General features: G+C 41.6%; 2 protein-coding genes across 5 annotated transcripts; both read left to right on the top strand.

The window, feature by feature from the left end:
* The first annotated feature begins 4,207 nt into the window (after positions 1-4,207).
* Positions 4,208-16,099, top strand: LOC120030421 (protein FAM114A2-like). Of its 4 annotated transcripts, none has more exons than XM_038975831.1 (14): positions 4,208-4,366; positions 5,106-5,386; positions 5,549-5,648; positions 5,801-5,902; positions 7,121-7,224; positions 7,328-7,462; positions 7,566-7,724; positions 7,995-8,118; positions 8,334-8,419; positions 8,714-8,809; positions 8,924-9,063; positions 13,583-13,655; positions 15,097-15,150; positions 15,281-16,099. In XM_038975831.1, exons 2-14 carry the CDS (start codon positions 5,123-5,125, stop codon positions 15,380-15,382), a joined length of 1,539 nt encoding a protein of 512 aa, XP_038831759.1. In that variant the 5' UTR covers positions 4,208-4,366; positions 5,106-5,122; the 3' UTR covers positions 15,383-16,099. The 4 variants fall into 4 exon arrangements, with proteins under 4 accessions (XP_038831759.1, XP_038831750.1, XP_038831767.1 ...); XM_038975822.1 differs by lacking the exon at positions 4,208-4,366 and adding an exon at positions 4,487-4,610; XM_038975839.1 differs by lacking the exons at positions 4,208-4,366; positions 15,097-15,150 and adding an exon at positions 4,487-4,610.
* A 205-nt stretch (positions 16,100-16,304) lies between these two features.
* LOC120030448 (CCR4-NOT transcription complex subunit 8) lies at positions 16,305-19,940 on the top strand. The gene is made up of 7 exons (XM_038975857.1): positions 16,305-16,458; positions 17,204-17,402; positions 17,531-17,724; positions 17,895-18,056; positions 18,211-18,355; positions 18,688-18,798; positions 19,025-19,940. The coding sequence occupies exons 2-7, from the start codon at positions 17,286-17,288 to the stop codon at positions 19,151-19,153; spliced, it is 858 nt and encodes a 285-aa protein (XP_038831785.1). The 5' UTR covers positions 16,305-16,458; positions 17,204-17,285; the 3' UTR covers positions 19,154-19,940.
* Positions 19,941-20,358: the final 418 nt, after the last annotated feature.

The following is a 20,358-nucleotide window of genomic DNA, read 5'->3' on the forward strand; positions in this document are numbered from 1 at the left end:
CTACTGTGGCTAATGTAGGCCTACCAGAGTGGCCAACAATAAAAAAATTTAAAAAAAAAAACAATGTAGAAAATGCATTCCATAACATTTTAGCATGGAAATAATGTAGCAGTTCTATCATTCAGCCTACAGTAGCAGCCAAGGTGTGGTGTTCAATGTAGGCCTACATTCCATGGGACTTTTGAAAAAAACATGCAGGGCTTGACATTAAGTAACCTCCGCTTCCACATAGGTACTGTTAAGGAGTACTACTCCAGTGGTCATGACACCACCCTGGAGTTTCTCTCACAACTCATCTCTCTCTTATCTTTTCCAGGGACCATCCCTTACCTCCCTCATCAACACCACTGACATAAAAAATTACAGGTATTCTTTATTTTCTGTCTGCAATTAACATTATTGCATGTCTAATCAAACATTTAAATTCAATAACTGTATTTTTACGTACCTGATCAACCCGTAACCTGTGTGTTTGCTTGTTTACGTTTGTCTCCTACCCTGTTCCCTTTACTCTGCTCCTGTTCTCCAGGACCTAGGGGTTCTACCTAACACTCAGACATGGATCCACCTGATGTCCTCCATTACCAACCACCCTCCAACTTTTCATTACATCATCTACAGCTACTGTTACTGTCATGTTGTCATTATCTGCTAAGAAAGAGCAAGAAAACTATCATAATGGGCACATAATGTGAGATACACAGATTAGTTAAAAACACTAGCACTGCAAACACTCAGAACAAAGAGAGCAGCAGTGCCTGGACTTTGCAGTCTAGTAGGTGGCAGGAATGCAACAAATTGGATGCCAATGGCTGGTAAACCTCATATAAGAAGACAGTCCATGTTAATTCATGGCTGTATTTTATGGCGCTAGGAACATATTAGGTGACTTGGTGATAGGTATCAGTAGCTTCATGAGACTTAATTCTGGAATGAATCACCTCCCATACTACACGATATACAGGCGACAGTGATGCTGAGCAGGCATGTGACCGTGCAGCGCGCATGCATTTCGACCTATCACACTCACAGCCGCCTTCCCAGTAATGCCAATTTAGCAATTTTGTTGCTAGATTTAGCAACTTTTCAGAGTACACTGGCAACTTTTTGAAACAGCACCTAGCAACAAATGTAGCTACTTTTAAAAATGTATTTGGAACTTTTAGCAACTTTTGAAAAGTGACTCAAACGCTAAAATGCATTTTCCCTCTAAATGACACAAACCGATTTTCACTGTCACACACTCAGTCACAACACACGTGCCTGGCTGCAAAGGTGCATTGTGAGTGACGTCAGCAGCAGGCGCTCAGCTCGTGCACAGGCAGCAGCAGGCCAGCAGCAATTTCAGCAAATTGCAAGTCATTGTTGGCTGAGTGCAGCAGCAGTAGTGTGCGTTCGACGAGACAAACCCAATGAATATAGTTGGTTACAAATGTTTGATCTTGAACAGAACTTACAACATCAATCAACATGTCTCAATCAAAATTGTATAGCCAGAAGTACAGAAAAGAGTGGGAGTCTGTACCTGAATTTAAAGGGTGGCTGAAGCCAGTAATTGGGGATAATTGTCGGGCATACTGTGAGCGCTGCATTAATCAAATCCAGTATCAGGATAAATAAAAAGCAAGGTCTGCTAATGTAACGGATGTGAAATGGCTAGCTAGTTAGCGGGTACGCGCTAGTAGCATTTCAATCAGTTACGTCACTTGCTCTGAAACCTAGAAGTAGGGTTGCACCTTGCTCTGCAAGGGCCGTGGCCTTTGTGGAGCGATGGGTAACGATGCTTCGTGGGCGACCATCGTTGATGTGTGCAGAGGGTCCCTGGTTCGCGCCCGTGTCGGGGCGAGGGGACGGTTTAAAGTTATACTGTTACATTGATGCTGTTGACCCGGATCACTGGTTGCTGCGGAAAAGGAGGAGGTTGAAAGGGGGGTGAGTGTAACGGATGTGAAATGGCTAGCTAGTTAGCGGGTACGCGCTAGTAGCATTTCAATCAGTTACGTCACTTGCTCTGAAACCTAGAAGTAGGGTTGCACCTTGCTCTGCAAGGGCCGCGGCTTTTGTGGAGCGATGGGTAACGACGCTTCGTGGGTGTCAGTTGTTGATGTGTGCAGAGGGTCCCTGGTTCGCGCCCGTGTCGGGGCGAGGGGACGGTTTAAAGTTATACTGTTACACTAACTTTCTTTAATTATGTTTAATTAACGCAAACAATAAATGGCAAATGCAAATTTTCGTATATACGGGTTCACTGTATCACCGCGCAGGGTAAAACAGGGAACTGGCAGGAAGTACGTAAACAGCTGTTCTTATACCGTGATGATGTAGTTCCAACCCGTCTGTTGGCCTATCACAGTAGAGGCTGAGCGTGGTTTACACTTTGCTCAGCCTATCGCTGGTACTCAGACCGGTCCCAGTCTCTGGTCCCAGTGTCTCAGATGTCCGCATCTGGTCGTTGGGTAGATTAGATCCGTCTTGTGCCGCTCCCGAGGCTCTACACTCAAACAGTTCCTAATATGGTATTGTCCAGTGTCCTACCCTCCATGGTTGGCCTGGAGATATGCACCCCTCCCCTCTCCAGATTGACCACAGCTTTTATAGCCTGTCACTCTGTTGATCAGTCTTTACACACATACACACACACACACATCTGTATTGTTTGTGTGTGTGTGTAACAAAACAATATTCATCTTCAAACAATATGGTAGCGGGCTATAGTGCATAAACATAAATCCTAACAATACTGTGCGTACTGCAAATCAGATATGCTTAAGTCATTTGAGGGAGAGCAAACAGATCCTGTCAAGCTTTTGGACAATCTGGTACACCTCTTAACATCAATTTGCAGCAGAGTAGTCAACCCTATGGCAAAAATTGATGTCCTTAAGGATGCCATTGATGGACATCTCAGTCCATCAGCATACCTTGGTTACCTTTTCGAGAGCATGGTGTACCAACTCAGTCTTGCGCCAGAGGACAAAAAGGTCATTCGGAGATGCTGCATCAACTACATTGTTGCTTTAAGCAAGGAGCTGCAAGCAAGGCTCCCAGACAACCTTGAAGCCTTGCGAAACATGGCCTTGTTTCGTGTTTTGGAAACGCTAAAGCACAATAAAGGCACCACTGAAATGATTAAAGTAGCTAAGCTACTGGGATACCAGCCTCAAACAATTGATAAAATTGTTTCCCAATGGAGAAACATCCATCTGTTTAGGTGGGACTCAACTGAAAATACAGTCGAGTTTTGGAGTGAAGTCAATAACTACACAGACTCTTCCGGGTCAAATCCATTTGAAGAACTGTGCAAAGCTGCACTCGCTGCCCTCTCCTTGTACACTCAAATGCGGAGGTTGAACGGCTGTTCAACCAAATGAGTGTGGTCAAGTCAAAGTTAAGAAATAGAATGTCACTGCACACTCTCAACTCCATACTCCTGGTGAGGTATGGACTGAAGCTGGCTGGTGATACCTGTTACCAGCATAAACTACCAAGTGAAGTTCTGCAGCAGTTTGGCACCACAGCAGCATACAGCTTTAAGGCCACTCCATCCTCAACTGCTGGTTCCAGCTCCTTGACAGTGAAGATGAAGAGGATTTCCTTGCCAATCTATGATTCATCATATTTACAGTACATATGCAGTGGACTTTCTGGAACTGGTGGAGACACACAGCTGATGGTGGCAGTGTGCACTGCAGTGTGTGCAATAACAGTGGCAATATCTGGAGGAAACCATTGAGCAGCTAGCCAGCCAAGCAGCACAACAACCTGGAGAGAGATGCCTAGCGTACGCACACATCATAATTTGAGTTAAGTTGCTTGTTCAATAAGATAGCATATATACCTTGTTATTAGCTTGTACCTATAATTGTTGATCAGTTAGGTAGCATGTTAACTACCAATACACTGCTTAAAACTATAATTGTTCAGAATGTATAGGTTTACTAGTTAAAAAGAAAATAAATAAAATGTAATTGTTCAATAATGCGTAATTGTTTAATAATTCAATGTGTTGTGTTTAAAAATAAAAATATCTGATGATATAAAATGTGTAGGGTTTATATTACTTTTACAAATAAAAATATATGATAATAAACAAACAAATCTAAACTAACAAATGTCAAATCATATTTTTCGCCGAGATGGCCAGTAACGTTATTGTGTATTCTACGTAACGATGCAGTTTTACGTTATTACGTAATGACGTCACAACGTCATTTAGCAACTTTTAGCAACAAATCGACCTGCCTCTAGCAACTTCCCCTGAAAATTTGTTGGCAAAATTGCGCCTTCCCGCCTACGTTCTATATGGAACACGATCTACTCACGATATACCGCTGTCAGGCCGACGACGGCGAGATGTACAGTATGTGTGAGTAATAGAACTACTCCCCAACAATGGTTTTGGACCTAAAAGCAACTGGGAGCTAATGCTAGTGTAATGTTCACTCCAGGTCAGCAGGTGGCGTTGTGTACTGTTTTGACCACTATAAGTACATGTTTATGCAGTAGAAGAAGAGACCCCCCACCATAACAAATTATCGTGTGACGTGGCTAGTCGGGGGTTTTGTAGCTAGACCTTGCAAGACTATTACACGAAGTCTGGCATAAAATGGGTTAGTAACGTAAATAGATGGCATTCTTCATCAAAACCATGTGGCTTCTTTCTTAGACATTTGTCTATCACCTAGAAGACTGGCGAGCAATGACTTTAGCATAGGAAGCTAACAGCTAAGTTAAGGGAAAGTGCAACAATGTCTAGCCATTGATGTGCTGTCACTGATGTTTTTTGGACACAGTTACGTTTGGCTCAGACAACTGTTATCTTAGCTAAGCAATAACTGAAAGTCTGAGTATCAGTCTCTATTCTCTGTAATTTAGTTTATCTAGGTAGCTAGATTTAATCTGCAAGAATAGCCTGTCACTGGACTTCTCTTGCCCCAGGTTGCGACCGGACTCAATTTAAGTAACGCCTGGGGCAATGTGAACTTCTACTGTACATCCCACTTGTTTTGACTTATTGATTGGATATAAATTATTTTAAAAACTTTATGGTTTCAATTAAACATTACACAATAAATTCGTATTGTCTTTTCATCCAATAACAACAGGTATGTGTTAAGTTAAGATGTCAGACAGCAAAGCCCCTGGTGACCCTGCTGGGAGTTCAGAGGTCGCAGAGACAGAGGCCCCACCACTGCAGACCTCCACTGTGACGCCACCAGACAGTGCTCCACAGACACTACCTGGAGAGAGCACCACACATAACTCCACAGATGTCCCCCCAACCAGGAACGTAAGGAAAACCAGGAAGAGACCAGATCCAAAACCTCCAGTTGAAGTCCACAAGACTCAGGAGGAGAAACCCAAAGTAGATGGAGAGCCAGCCAAGGTAAGACATGCATGCAGACAGCAGAGTGAAAGATTCAACAAGCTTAGCTTCTAACCTTGGGGCCTGGATATGGTTTAGTTTTTTTTTTTTATAGCTGTATAGGGTACAAACGATAGTCAGGTACAAATGTTTTCTATGTCCCTCTATCTCTTTCTCCTCCAGACATCCATTGAGTCAACAGTAGTCCAGGGAGGATGGGGTTACTGGGGGAGCTGGGGAAAGTCCATCATGTCAACGGCCTCGGCCACTGTGGCCACTGTAGGTGAGGAGAACCAAAAATTGTGTTTTCTGTTTGTGGCCATTTTGTGTTCTCATTATGGTGTTATGTTAAACAATATGTTTGCCCTTTCAGTGAGCATATGTAAACTTTAAAACATCTAAAAATACATGTTATTATGTTTGTTTCATTCTAAGGTCAAGGGATCACCCAGGCTATTGAGAAGGCAGAGACTTCTCTGGGAATCCCCAGCCCCACAGAGCTGTCTGCACAGATTGGAGAGGAGGACAAACAAGAGGGTAATGATGGCATACACTGGTCATCAACATGATCAACACATGAGTCATCACTCTAGATTTAGCATCAGCTGTGATAAGCCTTAGTATATTTAGGATGCGTTTGTTGTGGAGATGTAAAGTGCTTCACTGTTGTAGCTATGCACGTTAGGTTGATGTCTGAGATCTACAGTGTGGTCTGAAATTATTGACACCCTTGATTAAGATGAGCAAAAATGACTAAAATATTATATAGTTATAATGTATGCTACATTTTTTTTGTAAATATATTACTGTATACTAATACAATTTCTCAGAAAGAGATTTTGACCTCTAACAAAGTTAGAGGTCAAAATTGACATCCCTGTTTTCAATACCCTTCAATAGCTCACCTTGCGAGGATAGCCTGAGCCTTTTTCTTAAATGTTTCATGAGTTGGAGAACGCATTGGGAGGGATCTTTGACCATCCCTCCATATAGAATCCTTTTAGATCCTTGATATCCTTTGACTGCGCTTATGCTCTGCCCTCTTCAATTCAATCCACAGGTTTTCAATGGGTTTCAAGTCTGGAAACTGAGATGGCCATTGCAAAACGTAGATTTTTGTGGCCAATTAACAATTTCTTTGTGGATTTTGGTGTGCTTAGGGTTATTGTCTTGCTGGAAGATCCACTTGCGACCAAGTTTCAGCCTCATTGCAGAGGCAACCAGGACATTTTAGCCAAGACAATAACCCCAAGCACACATCAAAATCCAAAAAGAAATTGTTATTTGGCCAGAAAATCTACATTTGACAGTCCATCTCAGTCTCTGGACTTGAAACCCATTGAAAACCTGTGGTTTGAACTGAAGAATGTAGTCCATAAGCACAGACGAAAGATATCAAGGATCTGGAAGGATTCTGTATGTAGAAATGGTTTAAGATCCCTCCCAATGTGTTCTCCAACTTATGAAACGTTTAAAAAAAAAAGGCTCAGTGCCGTTACCCTCGAAAGATGAGGTATTGAAAACAGGAGTGTCGATAATTTTGACCCATAACCTTTTGAGAAGAAAAAAAGTATTACTTCTTAAACATAATCTCTTCCTCTGAGCAATTGTATTAGTATCAAATAATATAATTTCAGCAACAAAAAAAATGCAAAGAGTATAGCTGAGTATTTGAATTATTTACTTTTTACATACTTTTTCCTCATCTTTATTAAGGGTGTCAATTATTTTGGACCTACTGTATTTTACTTCTAGGTGAACCCAGTAATGAGACTGATAAAGGGGAAGGAGATGGGGCATTGGCTATGGGAAGCGCCATTGGAATGTTCTCATCCCTCAGCAGTGTTGTTCAAAGCACCGTAAGAAACAATGCTTCTTTGCTTTTTTTTGGCGATTACCATCATATGTTGTTTGTGGGCAAAAGTGACTTGGTTACTGACTAAATGTATATCTATATTTCAGGGGAAAACGGTCCTAACAGGGGGTTTAGATGCCTTGGAGTTCATAGGCAAGAAGACCATGGATGTCATAGCAGAGGGAGATCCAGGGTACAAGAAAACAAAGGGTCTGATGAACAGGACTAACACTCTTTCTCAGGTGAATATTGTTGAATGGATGTCAGAGAAGCCACCCCCAGTGTTGGGCTTACACCTTATTGGTGTTGGAAAGATTGTATTCAAGGTTTTTGTTTTGGCTAAAGGTCTTACGGGAGGCCAAGGAGAGAGAGGAGCAGGAAACAGCCAAGGAGATGTCCTCCGACACAGAAAATAAGGCCCATTACGGAATGCTGTTCGATGAATTCCAGGGCCTATCCCACCTGGAAGCTCTGGAAATTCTCTCCAGGGAGAGTGAGTCAAAGGTAATAATGAGCAAGTTCCACATTTTACTTTGTACAAAGAAACAAGTAAACAGCCTCTCAAAACATGATTGATTGTACACCCTGCACAGCCTACCATTGAAATCAGTACAACTTTTTGCTCGCAATACTTTGCACACTTGTTAAGAGAGCACCTACAACCATTGCAACCTCTTGAGATATAAAAATGGATCCATGCCACTTTAAAATCCTCCTGGCTCCTTTTAGTAGATCCTACCTATGACTGAATCAGTTGTCTGTTGTGTGGTGTAGGTAAAGTCTGTTCTGACCACTCTGTCTGGAGAGGAGCTGGACCAACTTAAAGAGGACCTGGAGCTCATAAAGGAACCCTTCTCTCTGGTGGAGTTTGATGAGGAGGAGGTGAACGAAAAGAAAGGTAGCCTATCGTCACAGAACTGCCACACAAAGTCTACTATCACAATGTTACATTTACATTCTTTTAGTACTCACAACAGAAACAAAATACTTTTGGTGTGTGCTTTTCTTCTGTGGGTGATAAGCCAACTGAAAAACATCCAATGTGTTATCTTGTTTCTTTGATAATACAATGAACAAAATCAATACATTTTGTTTATTCATATTTATTTTCAGATGAAGATGGCTCTGAGTTTCTGAGGGAATTAACAGGGGCCCTGGATGGACTACACATATCCACAAAAGCTGACAAACTTGGCAAGGTTGGCACAATACATTTCTCTTGATTTCATTTAAAGCCAGAGATCTTTCTGTCTCATGCTAGTGGTCCAATATTATAGCAGTGTTTGTTACTATCTTCTGAAGAGTTTTGGTAGAACTGAGTTTTAAATGGACTGAGTTCACTACTCGTCTTTGCGTTTTCTGCGTATTTGCAGCAATTTTTAGATTCTATATGTTTCTGGATTCTGCATTCATTGCAATTCAGGCAACACCTCTTCTCCAGTTGATAGATCACTAATCTCTAACCTATTTTCTCTCTGCATACCACTTATCAGGTGAGTAAGAATGCATGTGACCAGATTGCCCAAATGACCAAACTCATAAAGGAAGAAGGGAATGAAGAGGAAGTGGCAAAAACCTATACTGTTGAGGTATGGGGAAAAAAAAAATGTGTATCAAGGTCATTATCTGACTGTGACTATTGGAATGGAGCTTTACTCCTTTCTGTTGTAACTACTGATGTGAGAGTTGTTGATTCCTCTCAGGATGTCCACTCGTTGGCCATCAGAAACCTGGCTGAGCTCACAGCCAGATCCATAGAGCAGTTCCACAAAGTGGCCGAGATGATCCTGTTCTGTACCAGCCAGGAGGTCACCACTCTGGAGCAGGCCAAAATCCTCTCGCAGTAAGTTCCTACACACCATCAGCCATCTACAGTGTTATATTACGAGTCATAGATACAGCCTTCAGAAAGTATTCACACCCCTTGACTTTTTCAGCCAGAATTTAAAATTGATATGTTGTCACTGGTCTACACACAGTATCCCATAATGTGAAATTATTAATTAATTAAACATTATCATCTGAAATGTCTTGTGCCAATAAGGATTCAACACCTTTTTTATGAAAAGCCTAAATAAGTTCAGGAGTTAAAATGTGCTTAACCAGTCACATAATAAGTTGCATGGACTCACTCGGTGTACAATAATAGTGTTTAACATGATTTTTAAATTACTACCTTATCTCTTTACCCCACACATACAATTATCTGTAAGGTCATCCAGTTGAGCAGTGAATTTCAAACCGATTCAACCACAAAGACCAGAGCGGTTAATTACACTTTGGATGGTGTATCAATACACCCAGTCACTACAAAGATAAAGGCATCCTTCCTAACTCAGTTGCCGGAGATGAAGGAAACCGCTCAGGGATTTCACCATGAGGCCAATGGTAACTTTAAAACAGTTAAAGAATATTATGGCTATGATGGGAGAAAGTTACTCCACAATACTAACCTAAATGACCGAGTGAAAAGAAGGAAACCTGTACAGAATAAAAATATTCCAAAAAAAGCATCCCGTTTGCAATAAGGCACTAAAGTAATACTGAAAAAAAACGTGGCAAAGAAAGTAACTTTGTCCTGAATACACCGCCTGATGTTTGGGGCAAATCCAGTGTATCACTGAGAACCACTCTAAATATATTCAAACATGGTGGTGGCTGCATCATGTTATGGGTATGCTTGTCGTCAGCAAGGACTAGGGAGTTTTACATTTTTTTTCATGAAAGAACAGAATAGAGCTGAACACAGGCAAAATCCTAAAGGAAAACCTTGTTCAGTCTGCTTTCCAACAGACACTGGAAGACAAATTCACCTTTCTGCAGGACAATGGCCAAAAATACACTTTAGTTGCTGACCAAGATGACATTGAATGTTCCAGAGTTGCCTAGTTTTGACTTAAATCTGCTTGAAAATCTATGGCAAGACTTGCTGTCTAGCAATGATCAACAACCAACTTGACAGAAATGAATAATAATATATATACAGTGGGGAGAACAAGTATTTGATACACTGCAGGTTTTTCTACTTAAAGCATGTAGAGGTCTGTCATTTTTATCATAGGTACACTTCAACTGTGAGAGATGGAATCTAAAACAAAAATCCAGAAATTCACATTGTATGATTTTTAAGTAATTAATTTGCATTTTATTGCATGACATAAGTATTTGATACATCAGAAAAGCAGAACTTTAATATTTGATACAGAAACTTTTGTTTGCAATTACAGAGAATCATACGTTTCCTGTAGTTCTTGACCAGGTTTGCACACACTGCAGCAGGGATTTTGGCCCACTCCTCCATAGAGACCTTCTCCAGATCCTTCAGGTTTCGGGGCTGTCGCTGGGCAATACGGACTTTCAGCTCCCTCCAAAGATTTTCTATTGGCTTCAGATCTGGAGACTGGCTAGGCCACTCCAGGACCTTGAGATGCTTCTTACGGAGCCACTCCTTAGTTGCCCTGGCTGTGTGTTTCGGGTCGTTGTCATGCTGGAAGACCCAGCCACGACCCATCTTCAATGCTCTTACTGAGGGAAGGAGGTTGCAGGCCAAGATCTCGCGATACATGGCCCCATCCATCCTCCCCTCAATACGGTGCAGTCGTCCTCTCCCCTTTGCAGAAAAGCATCCCCAAAGAATGATGTTTCCACCTCCATGCTTCACGGTTGGGATGGTGTTCTTGGGGTTGTACTCATCCTTCTTCTTCCTCCAAACACGGCGAGTGGAGTTTAGACCAAAAAGCTCTATTTTTGTCTCATCAGACCACATGACCTTCTCCCATTCCTCCTCTGGATTATCCAGATGGTCATTGGCAAACTTCAGACGGGCCTGGACATGCGCTGGCTTGAGCATGGGGGGACCTTGCGTGCGCTGCAGGATTTGAATCCATGACGGCGTAGTGTGTTACTAATGGTTTTCTTTGAGACTGTGGTCCCAGCTCTCTTCAGGTCATTGACCAGGTCCTGCCGTGTAGTTCTGGGCTGATCCCTCACCTTCCTCATGATCATTGATGCCCCACGAGGTGAGATCTTGCATGGAGCCCCAGACCGAGGGTGATTGACCGTCATCTTGAACTTCTTCCATTTTCTAATAATTGCGCCAACAGTTGTTGCCTTCTCACCAAGCTGCTTGCCTATTGTCCTGTAGCCCATCCCAGCCTTGTGCAGGTCTACAATTTTATCCCTGATGTCCTTACACAGCTCTCTGGTCTTGGTCATTGTGGAGAGGTTGGAGTCTGTTTGATTGTGTGGACAGGTCTTTTATACAGGTAACGAGTTCAAACAGGTGCAGTTAATACAGGTAATGAGTGGAGAACAGGAGGGCTTCTTAAAGAAAAACTAACAGGTCTGTGAGAGCCGGAATTCTTACTGGTTGGTAGGTGATCAAATACTTATGTCATGCAATAAAATGCAAATTAATTACTTAAAAATCATACAATGTGATTTTCTGGATTTTTGTTTTAGATTCCACCTCTCACAGTTGAAGTGTACCTATGATAAAAATTACAGACCTCTACATGCTTTGTAAGTAGGAAAACCTGCAAAATCGGCAGTGTATCAAATACTTGTTCTCCCCACTGTGTGTGTGTGTATATATATATATATATATATACTGCTCAAAAAAATAAAGGGAACACTTAAACAACACAATGTAACTTCAAGTCAATCACACTTCTGTGAAATCAAACTGTCCACGTAGGAAGCAACACTGATTGACAATAAATTTCACATGCTGTTGTGCAAATGGAATAGACAAAAGGTGGTAATTATAGGCAATTAGCAAGACACCCCCAATTAAGGAGTGGTTCTGCAGGTGGTGACCACAGACCACTTCTCAGTTCCTTTGCTTCCTGGCTGATGTTTTGGTCACTTTTGAATGCTGGCGGTGCTTTCACTCTAGTGGTAGCATGAGACGGAGTCTACACCCCACACAAGTGGCTCAGGTAGTGCAGCTCATCCAGGATGGCACATCAATGCGAGCTGTGGCAAGAAGGTTTGCTGTGTCTGTCAGCGTAGTGTCCAGAGCATGGAGGCGCTACCATGAGACAGGCCAGTACATCAGGAGATGTGGAGGAGGCCGTAGGAGGGCAACAACCCAGCAGCAGGACCGCTACCTCCGCCTTTGTGCAAGGAGGAGCACTGCCAGAGCCCTGCAAAATGACCTCCAGCAGGCCACAAATGTGCATGTGTCAACATATGGTCTCACAAGGGGTCTGAGGATCTCATCTCGGTACCTAATGGCAGTCAGGCTATGGAGCACATGGAGGGCTGTGCGGCCCCACAAAGAAATGCCACCCCACACCATGACTGACCCACCGCCAAACCGGTCATGCTGGAGGATGTTGCAGGCAGCAGAACGTTCTCCACGGCGTCTCCAGACTCTGTCACGTCTGTCACATGTGCTCATGTGCTCAGTGTGAACCTGCTTTCATCTGTGAAGAGCACAGGGCGCCAGTGGCGAATTTGCCAATCTTGGTGTTCTCTGGCAAATGCCAGACGTCCTGCACGGTGTTGGGCTGTAAGCACAACCCCCACCTGTGGACGTCGGGCCCTCATACCACCCTCATGGAGTCTGTTTCTGACCGTTTGAGCAGACACATGCACATTTGTGGCCTGCTGGAGGTCATTTTGCAGGGCTCTGGCAGTGCTCCTCCTTGCACAAAGGCGGAGGTAGCGGTCCTGCTGCTGGGTTGTTGCCCTCCTACGGCCTCCTCCACGTCTCCTGATGTACTGGCCTGTCTCCTGGTAGCGCTTCCATGCTCTGGACACTACGCTGACAGACACAGCAAACCTTCTTGCCACAGCTCGCATTGATGTGCCATCCTGGATGAGCTGCACTACCTGAGTCACTTGTGTGGGGTGTAGACTCCGTCTCATGCTACCACTAGAGTGAAAGCACCGCCAGCATTTAAAAGTGACCAAAACATCAGCCAGGAAGCATAGGAACTGAGAAGTGGTCTGTGGTCACCACCTGCAGAACCACTCCTTTGTTGGGGGTGTCTTGCTAATTGCCTATAATTTCAACCTGTTGTCTATTCCATTTGCACAACAGCATGTGAAATTTATTGTCAATCAGTGTTGCTTCCTAAGTGGACAGTTTGATTTCACAGAAGTGTGATTGACTTGGAGTTACATTGTGTTGTTTAAGTGTTCCCTTTATTTTTTTGAGCAGTGTATATATTTGTTTGTTTTGATTTTTTTTTTTATCTCAAGCCCCCGTCCCCACAGGAGGCCTTTTGGTAGCCCGTCATTGTAAATAAGAATTTGTACTTAACTGACTTGCCTAGTTAAATCAAGGTTATAAAAATATAAATATCCTAGTACGTGATTGTGCTCTAACTCAACATTTTGTTCTCCCCTTACAGAATAACAATTGTTTTGTGTAAAGAGATATCATTACTTTCCAAGAAGTTCACCTCCTGTTTAACTACAATAGGGGTAAGATGGTAATTCTTTACGAACCTATATCACAAAGTATATTTAGCCTATCACTTAGCTTACACTCTTCGAAGCTACATTCACAGAACTCTGCTTCAGATGTTAATATTCAAGGTCTTGCACAACTTTTCATCATGGAACTTGTGTAATGCATCACTATGACAACTAATAAATGGTATTTTGTGTTTCACAAAGTAATCAACCTTATTTTAAAGCAGTGGTATTCAAAGTCTTGGTCATGACCCCTATTGCGTCGCAGGGGAATTGGAGTGTGGTCCCCAAAACAAAAATAAATTAAGAGAAAAGATTTATTGTATGGAGCAATATACAAATGTGTTTGGGAAAGATAAGTTGATTAATGAGATGAAAATGTAATTATTTGAAGATTACTGGTTTATTAAAAAAATTACAGTTTTTAAGGTTGTCCTCAGATTTGGGGAGGGGTGTGTGTGTCTTTCGGAGGGGTTGGGTAAAAAGTGGAAATTTCAGCTGGACCTTGTGTGCAATTGGCCAATAAAGTGATCTTAAACAAAAAATATGGTGGTGGATCTTGATTTTATGGGGCTATTTTGCTTCCACTGGTCTTGGGGCCCTTAAGGTCAATGGCATCATGAACTTGACCCAGTACCAGGACATTTTATCCAAGACAATAACCCCAAGCACACATCAAAATCCACAAAGAAATGGTTACTTGGCCACAAAAATCAACATTTTGCAATGGCCATCTCATTCTCTGGACTTGAAACCCATTGAAAACCTGTTGGTTAAATTGAAGAGGGCAGAGCATAAGCACAGACGAAGGATATCAAGGATCTGGAAGAATTATGTATGGAGAAATGGTCTAAGATCCCTCCCAATGTGTTCTCCAACTCATAAAACATTTTAGAAAAAGGCTCAGTGCCGTTATCCTCGCAAGGTGCGGTATTGAAAACGAGTGTCAATTTTGACCCGTACCTATTTGACAAAAACTTGTAAAACAAAATCTCTTTCTCGGAGCAATTGTATTAGTATAAAATAATGTAAAGTAAGAGTACAGATTGTTGTACTTTTTTGAGAAAGATAAGTTAAGAGATGAGAATTTTATTAATTGAAGGTTACTTGTTGATGTAAAAATCAAAAATATACAGATTTTAAGGTTGTAATCAAATTTGGGTAGGGGTGTGGACCCCGAAATTATGGCATAAGAAATTGGGTCCCTGCTGAAAAAGTTTAAAAACCACTGCTTTAAAGAGCTTCAATCCATTAAAAAATGTGTTGCAGGGTGGTCGGTAACAAGTTGATGGAATCTTTCCATGCTGCAATGCTGACATTAACTAAAGTAATCTCCATTAGAATGATTAATTAGACCCATAGAGTAGTGTAAATCAGTCTGAATATGTGTATAAGATTCCTGGTTCACTGAGTCCAGAGACTAATAAGAGCAAAACATTTTGTTTTGCAGTCAAATAAAAAGGGAGATGTCCTCAATCCACTCATAACAGGAGTATTTTTGGAGGTTTGTATTATTGTGCATCGCTGCATATCACATAATTCTGTCTGAAACCTGAATATTGTGTGTGTGATTTACAAATGTGGTGCATTGTTTAAGTATCTAAAGTGTATATATGTATGTATCTCTTCTTTAGGCTTCCAACAGTGCATCGTACATCCAGGATGCCTTCCAGCTCCTCATGCCTGTATTGGAGGTGTCCCACATTCAAAGGAGTGCTGACTCTACCCAACAGTGAACGTATCCCTCTCTCTGCTGTGCTAGCAAGGGACCCTGACAAACAAAAGCATTGACATGTCATTGCGGTTTTAAAAACCTTTACTTCCTCAGCTGTCATTCATATTTAGTTTGAAGCCTAAACTAAATTGTCATGCCTCAGAAGAAATGCACCGTTGATAGTGTTTACTCGTCATGGGGTATTGTAATGCTTTTGCTGTTGTGTAGCACAGTAGATAGACCAATGCACATTATTTGAGGAGTCGAGCTGACGTGTTTGAATGACACTGACGTCTGCATTTCTCTATTTAACAATTACTATGATTCAATTCATTATTCATAACACCAGGATTCAGGATAACCTCAAGTACTTAACCAAGTATACAGGCTTCTGTATTACAGATGAGTGTGATATTGCTTTGCCATACCTCCCTATTTATCTGCAAATGTAATGTATGAACAGAATATTAATAATTGAATGAATGAAGAACTATTTTAATTGTTTTAATGTGAAAAGTGGTAACTTGTGTCTTGGAACTATATCAGGTTTTCCTTGGACATTTGGAGATACATAACTGTCAGGTATTTTATGCTTCCCAAATCAAAGTAATTTCTTAAACAAAAGCCTATTACAGCTTTGTATTGATTATTGTGGAATACCAAAGACCAAGTGAAGATTTGCATAAATGTGACACTTTGTAAAGCATTGAGTTTGTTAAAACCTTTGCAAGCCAATGAACTCCTGGATAATTGGTTCTTTATTGTGCTGAAAACTTGCTGTACATGTGGTTTGGTGTCATGACCCCCATTGGCAACTATAAAGTTCAAAACTATAGATATGTAGCATGCTATAATAATGTAATTCATTTTTCATGGGGGAAACGGCTGTATATGCTCCGTGCTCTTTAGCGACTACAACCAGACTATTTGGGTCAGAGCTTCAAGAGAGAGTGAAGGTGAGCTTTTTTCTTCACTGCGCCTGCGTAAATGTTTCTATGACTTCCGATAGCAGCAAGTAAGCCAACGTTAACCAGTAACGTTAGCTATCAAGTACTAGCAGTAGCCCCAGCAGAAGTACAAGATCATACGACGGATCAGGTAAACATTGTTATTTGTGGTTTATACGGTTCATAGTAGCTAGCCAATACCATAATGTGAGTCCAGCAGTTTACCTAAGTGGGTTGGCTAGCTGTCCTGCCGTTTTCCAGCTAACGTTAGCTTGTCATATTCATACAAACCAACGCTAGCAAACAGAACGTTAGTTAGCCATTACGCTAGCTAGTCTAAACTAATTCGGCTAGCTACTGTTGACTGTTATGGAAGATTGCAGCGATGTGACAAATTCGTAATTTGGATATCACCAAATGGGGGGGTTAAAATAAAAAATAAATAAAACAATATGTTATGGAAGATTGACGAGGTAGTTAACATTCATGTTAGCTAGCCACACTGGAGGTTAATGTTATCTACCGTGAACATACTATGTTTCCCCCTGTAACTGAGTTAGCTACCTAGCTTGTTCGTCATTTCATTGTTGCGAGCTAGCTAGTTAACCAAGTGTTTGTACAAGAAATGTTCATAATTTGCAGAAACCAAAGTGGAGTCGTTTATCCAGCCAAGCTCGCTTGCTCTTGAACTACCAGCTAGTTAGCATCCCTCATACCGCAGTGATGATATCCAGGCCAGTCAGGTTTTGATTTAAGCGCCCAGCCATGTAGTTAGTTACATGTGTTTGATGCTGAATCCAGCTACTGCACACTTTTAACTAGCTATCATTTTGCATTTAAAATGTAATGGTTGATTAGCTGAATGGCCTACATTAATTTAAACCTCTTGTTCCCAGAGTTTTTTCTTCTTCACCAGACTGCTCCCCGAAGGTGCTGCAGAATTATCGGTGTTTTCAGTCCCTTCCTCAACCTGCAAAAATGCCAGCCGCACTTGCAGATACCAGTCAGATTATCTGTGAGGTCTGGGCAAGCAATGTGGAGGAGGAAATGAGGAAAATCCGACAGATAATTCAAAGCTACAACTCCATTGCCATGGTAATCTATCGTGCCAAATATGCATATACACTATTTTCAATTTGTGCTTAGTAGGTCTGGGAAGGTTTTGATATTGCGTTAAAACATTTTATTTCGGTCATTTAATGTTGTCCTCCTTGTTCCACCAGGACACAGAATTCCCCGGAGTAGTAGTTCGACCCATTGGCGAGTTTCGCAGCACAGTAGATTACCAGTACCAGCTCTTGAGGTGCAACGTGGACCTTCTGAAAATCATCCAATTGGGACTGTCGTTTATGAACGAGGACGGAGACTATCCTCCTGGAACAACAACATGGCAGTTTAATTTCAAATTTAATTTAACGTGGGTGTTATTCCTTACATCCTTTTTACAATACAGCATAGCCAGTGATGGAATTAAAACTAGCATGCATATGCTTATTTGGGTAGGATTTGTTGCCTCATTAGAAGACTTTAGTAATAGTTTGTTTTGCTCCTTTCTGGAAAAAAAGACTGATGTTCTTTTGTAAACAGAGAGGATATGTACTCCCAGGACTCAATAGACCTACTCCAGAACTCTGGCCTCCAATTCAAAAAGCACGAGGAAGAGGGGATCGACACACTCTACTTTGCTGAGCTCCTGATGACATCTGGTTTAGTGCTGTGTGAAAATGTCAAGTGGCTCTCCTTTCACAGGTAGGGATGCTCGGAGAAATGTCAGTGGTCCTAGGCCCTAGTTTTTCCTGGTTACCAGGTTAAACTCTGGGCCCAAGTCATTAAAACTCACAACAGTGCCTCAATTGTCATTTGAGAAATGTTATGATCTACCTGCTGTTTTTCTCATTTGCAGCGGGTATGATTTTGGCTACCTGGTGAAGCTCTTAACGGACACTCGCCTACCTGAGGAGGAACATGAGTTCTTCCAGATCCTCAATCTCTTCTTCCCTGCAATCTATGACGTGAAATATCTGATGAAAAGCTGTAAGAACTTAAAGGTAAAGACACATTCCTGGTAACTTTCTTATTCATTTATGTTATGGTATTAGCAAAGCCAATGAAAGCACTGTTGGCTGTAAAGCGAGTCCGACAGTTTGAATCTGAGTCTCATGCATGCCTCAACTTTGTTGGCATGCTTAGCTTGATTAGCTAATGCAAGTCTTTGGGTCTCAGACAAGGTTACTCATCACACAAGCGTGGCTCACTGAACCGCCTCAGCTACACAAGCAATGGTGGCCTAATGGTAAAGAAATGTGACTGACATGAAATGTCAAGGCTGAGGTAGAGCATATGGCTCCAGTTGGCTGACTGTTCCTGTGTGTTTGTTCAGGGAGGACTCCAGGAGGTGGCTGACCAGCTGGAACTGAAGAGGATTGGGAGACAGCACCAGGCCGGTTCCGATTCACTGCTCACAGGGATGGCATTCTTTAGGATGAAAGAGGTACCTATTCTTAATGTCTCCTATCTTCCATGACATTTTCAACATTGTTTGCTTACACCTGTCATGTCCTTTCAAATCAGTGGTCAGGAAGGAAATTAACCTTTTTAAGATTGACAGTTCAAGATGTAGAAACTAGCCTTGATGATGGGGACGTGCATCTTGGGAGAAACTGAGTTTGACAATGTTTCTGTTACTTGAAACTTCTGAAGTAAGTTGTCTTTTGCAGCTTTTCTTTGAAGACAACATTGATGATGCAAAGTATTGTGGGCGATTGTATGGATTGGGCTCTGGGTCCACTCAAAATCAGAACGGCATCTCAAGCTCTTCCCAAGAGGAAACTAACAACAAGCACTGACCGACCACGTGGAAGACTCACTTGTTTTATCCCATCCGGTAGATGTTTCTCTTCTCCCCTCACTCCCAGAAGAAAACATGAGATTAATTTCTGTATCGAACTTCACCAGCTGCAAAAAGGGCATTGGTTACCACAGACTCTCCTCTTGAAACCATTTTGTTCTGTCATAGTTGATTTTACTGCGTATTGTCACCATTCAAATTCCCTATTGTACCACCATTGAGCCTTTCTAGCACCCATCTCACAGGTCCAGTATTCGGAAACCTTTTATCTGTGTGTTACAGCATTGCAGTAACTACCATTATTTTAAAAGCATGGGACCAGCTCGTGTATTGTACTGCAAATGATAAGTGTAGCATTTAAGTGCTCAACAGCAATTCCCTGCACTCCTGCTTTTCATAACAGCAAACTTTATTTAGACCCAACTGTAACTCAAGCATCGGTAGGTATCGTTCCCAAATCATTTCAGTGTTGGATACATGCTTGTAGGGATTGTACATAAAAATTAAAAAAAAAATTATGCTGGACAGGTATGTAAACTAAAATGTTAAATTTCACTGCAGCCAACCTGTTTTAGCATTTTTCCTTTCAGGAAGGAGATTTTTAGGTGGTTACCAGGTTGGTCTGAGTATGAACTTGTTACAGGGGCACCCTGCAGTTCTGTGTAACATTTGCTTTTAATTTGTTCACCGCTCAGTTTAAACAGATGTTTTTGGTTGCTATTGTTTTTACAACATACATTGTTTGAAACAGTTGTATATTAAAACATTTTCTATTTTCAATGTGACATTTTTTTGTATTTTGTCATGTCTTAAGGCATGCCCAAAAATGTATTTCCTATATTTAGGCATGCCTTACTGAACCAATTGTTTCCCTGTTTTAAGGTTGAATTGGATTACGTAGTTGGGCTACATTCTGTCATTGTGCCTAGGCTAGCATACATTTCTTCTTCCCAGACCAAGCTTTAGCTGTTAAAAACTGACAGAGCAAGACCTGCATCTGATTTAAAAAGGGTCTAAGTTGTCTTGGACAGGTTCATTTCCACCCTGAGGTAGTTGGATCCTCTGCATAATTAAGGATTTTCCATGTATTCCTCCTTAACACGAGGGGGTAATGTACACAGACTTGGGTGCCATTTGTTTTGTAAATATAGGGTTCTAGGCCATTGCACATAAGTATCAAACAGCATTACTTCAATAATTTCA

This window comes from Salvelinus namaycush, chromosome 3, assembly GCF_016432855.1.
Source record: "Salvelinus namaycush isolate Seneca chromosome 3, SaNama_1.0, whole genome shotgun sequence".
NCBI lineage: Eukaryota > Metazoa > Chordata > Actinopteri > Salmoniformes > Salmonidae > Salvelinus > Salvelinus namaycush.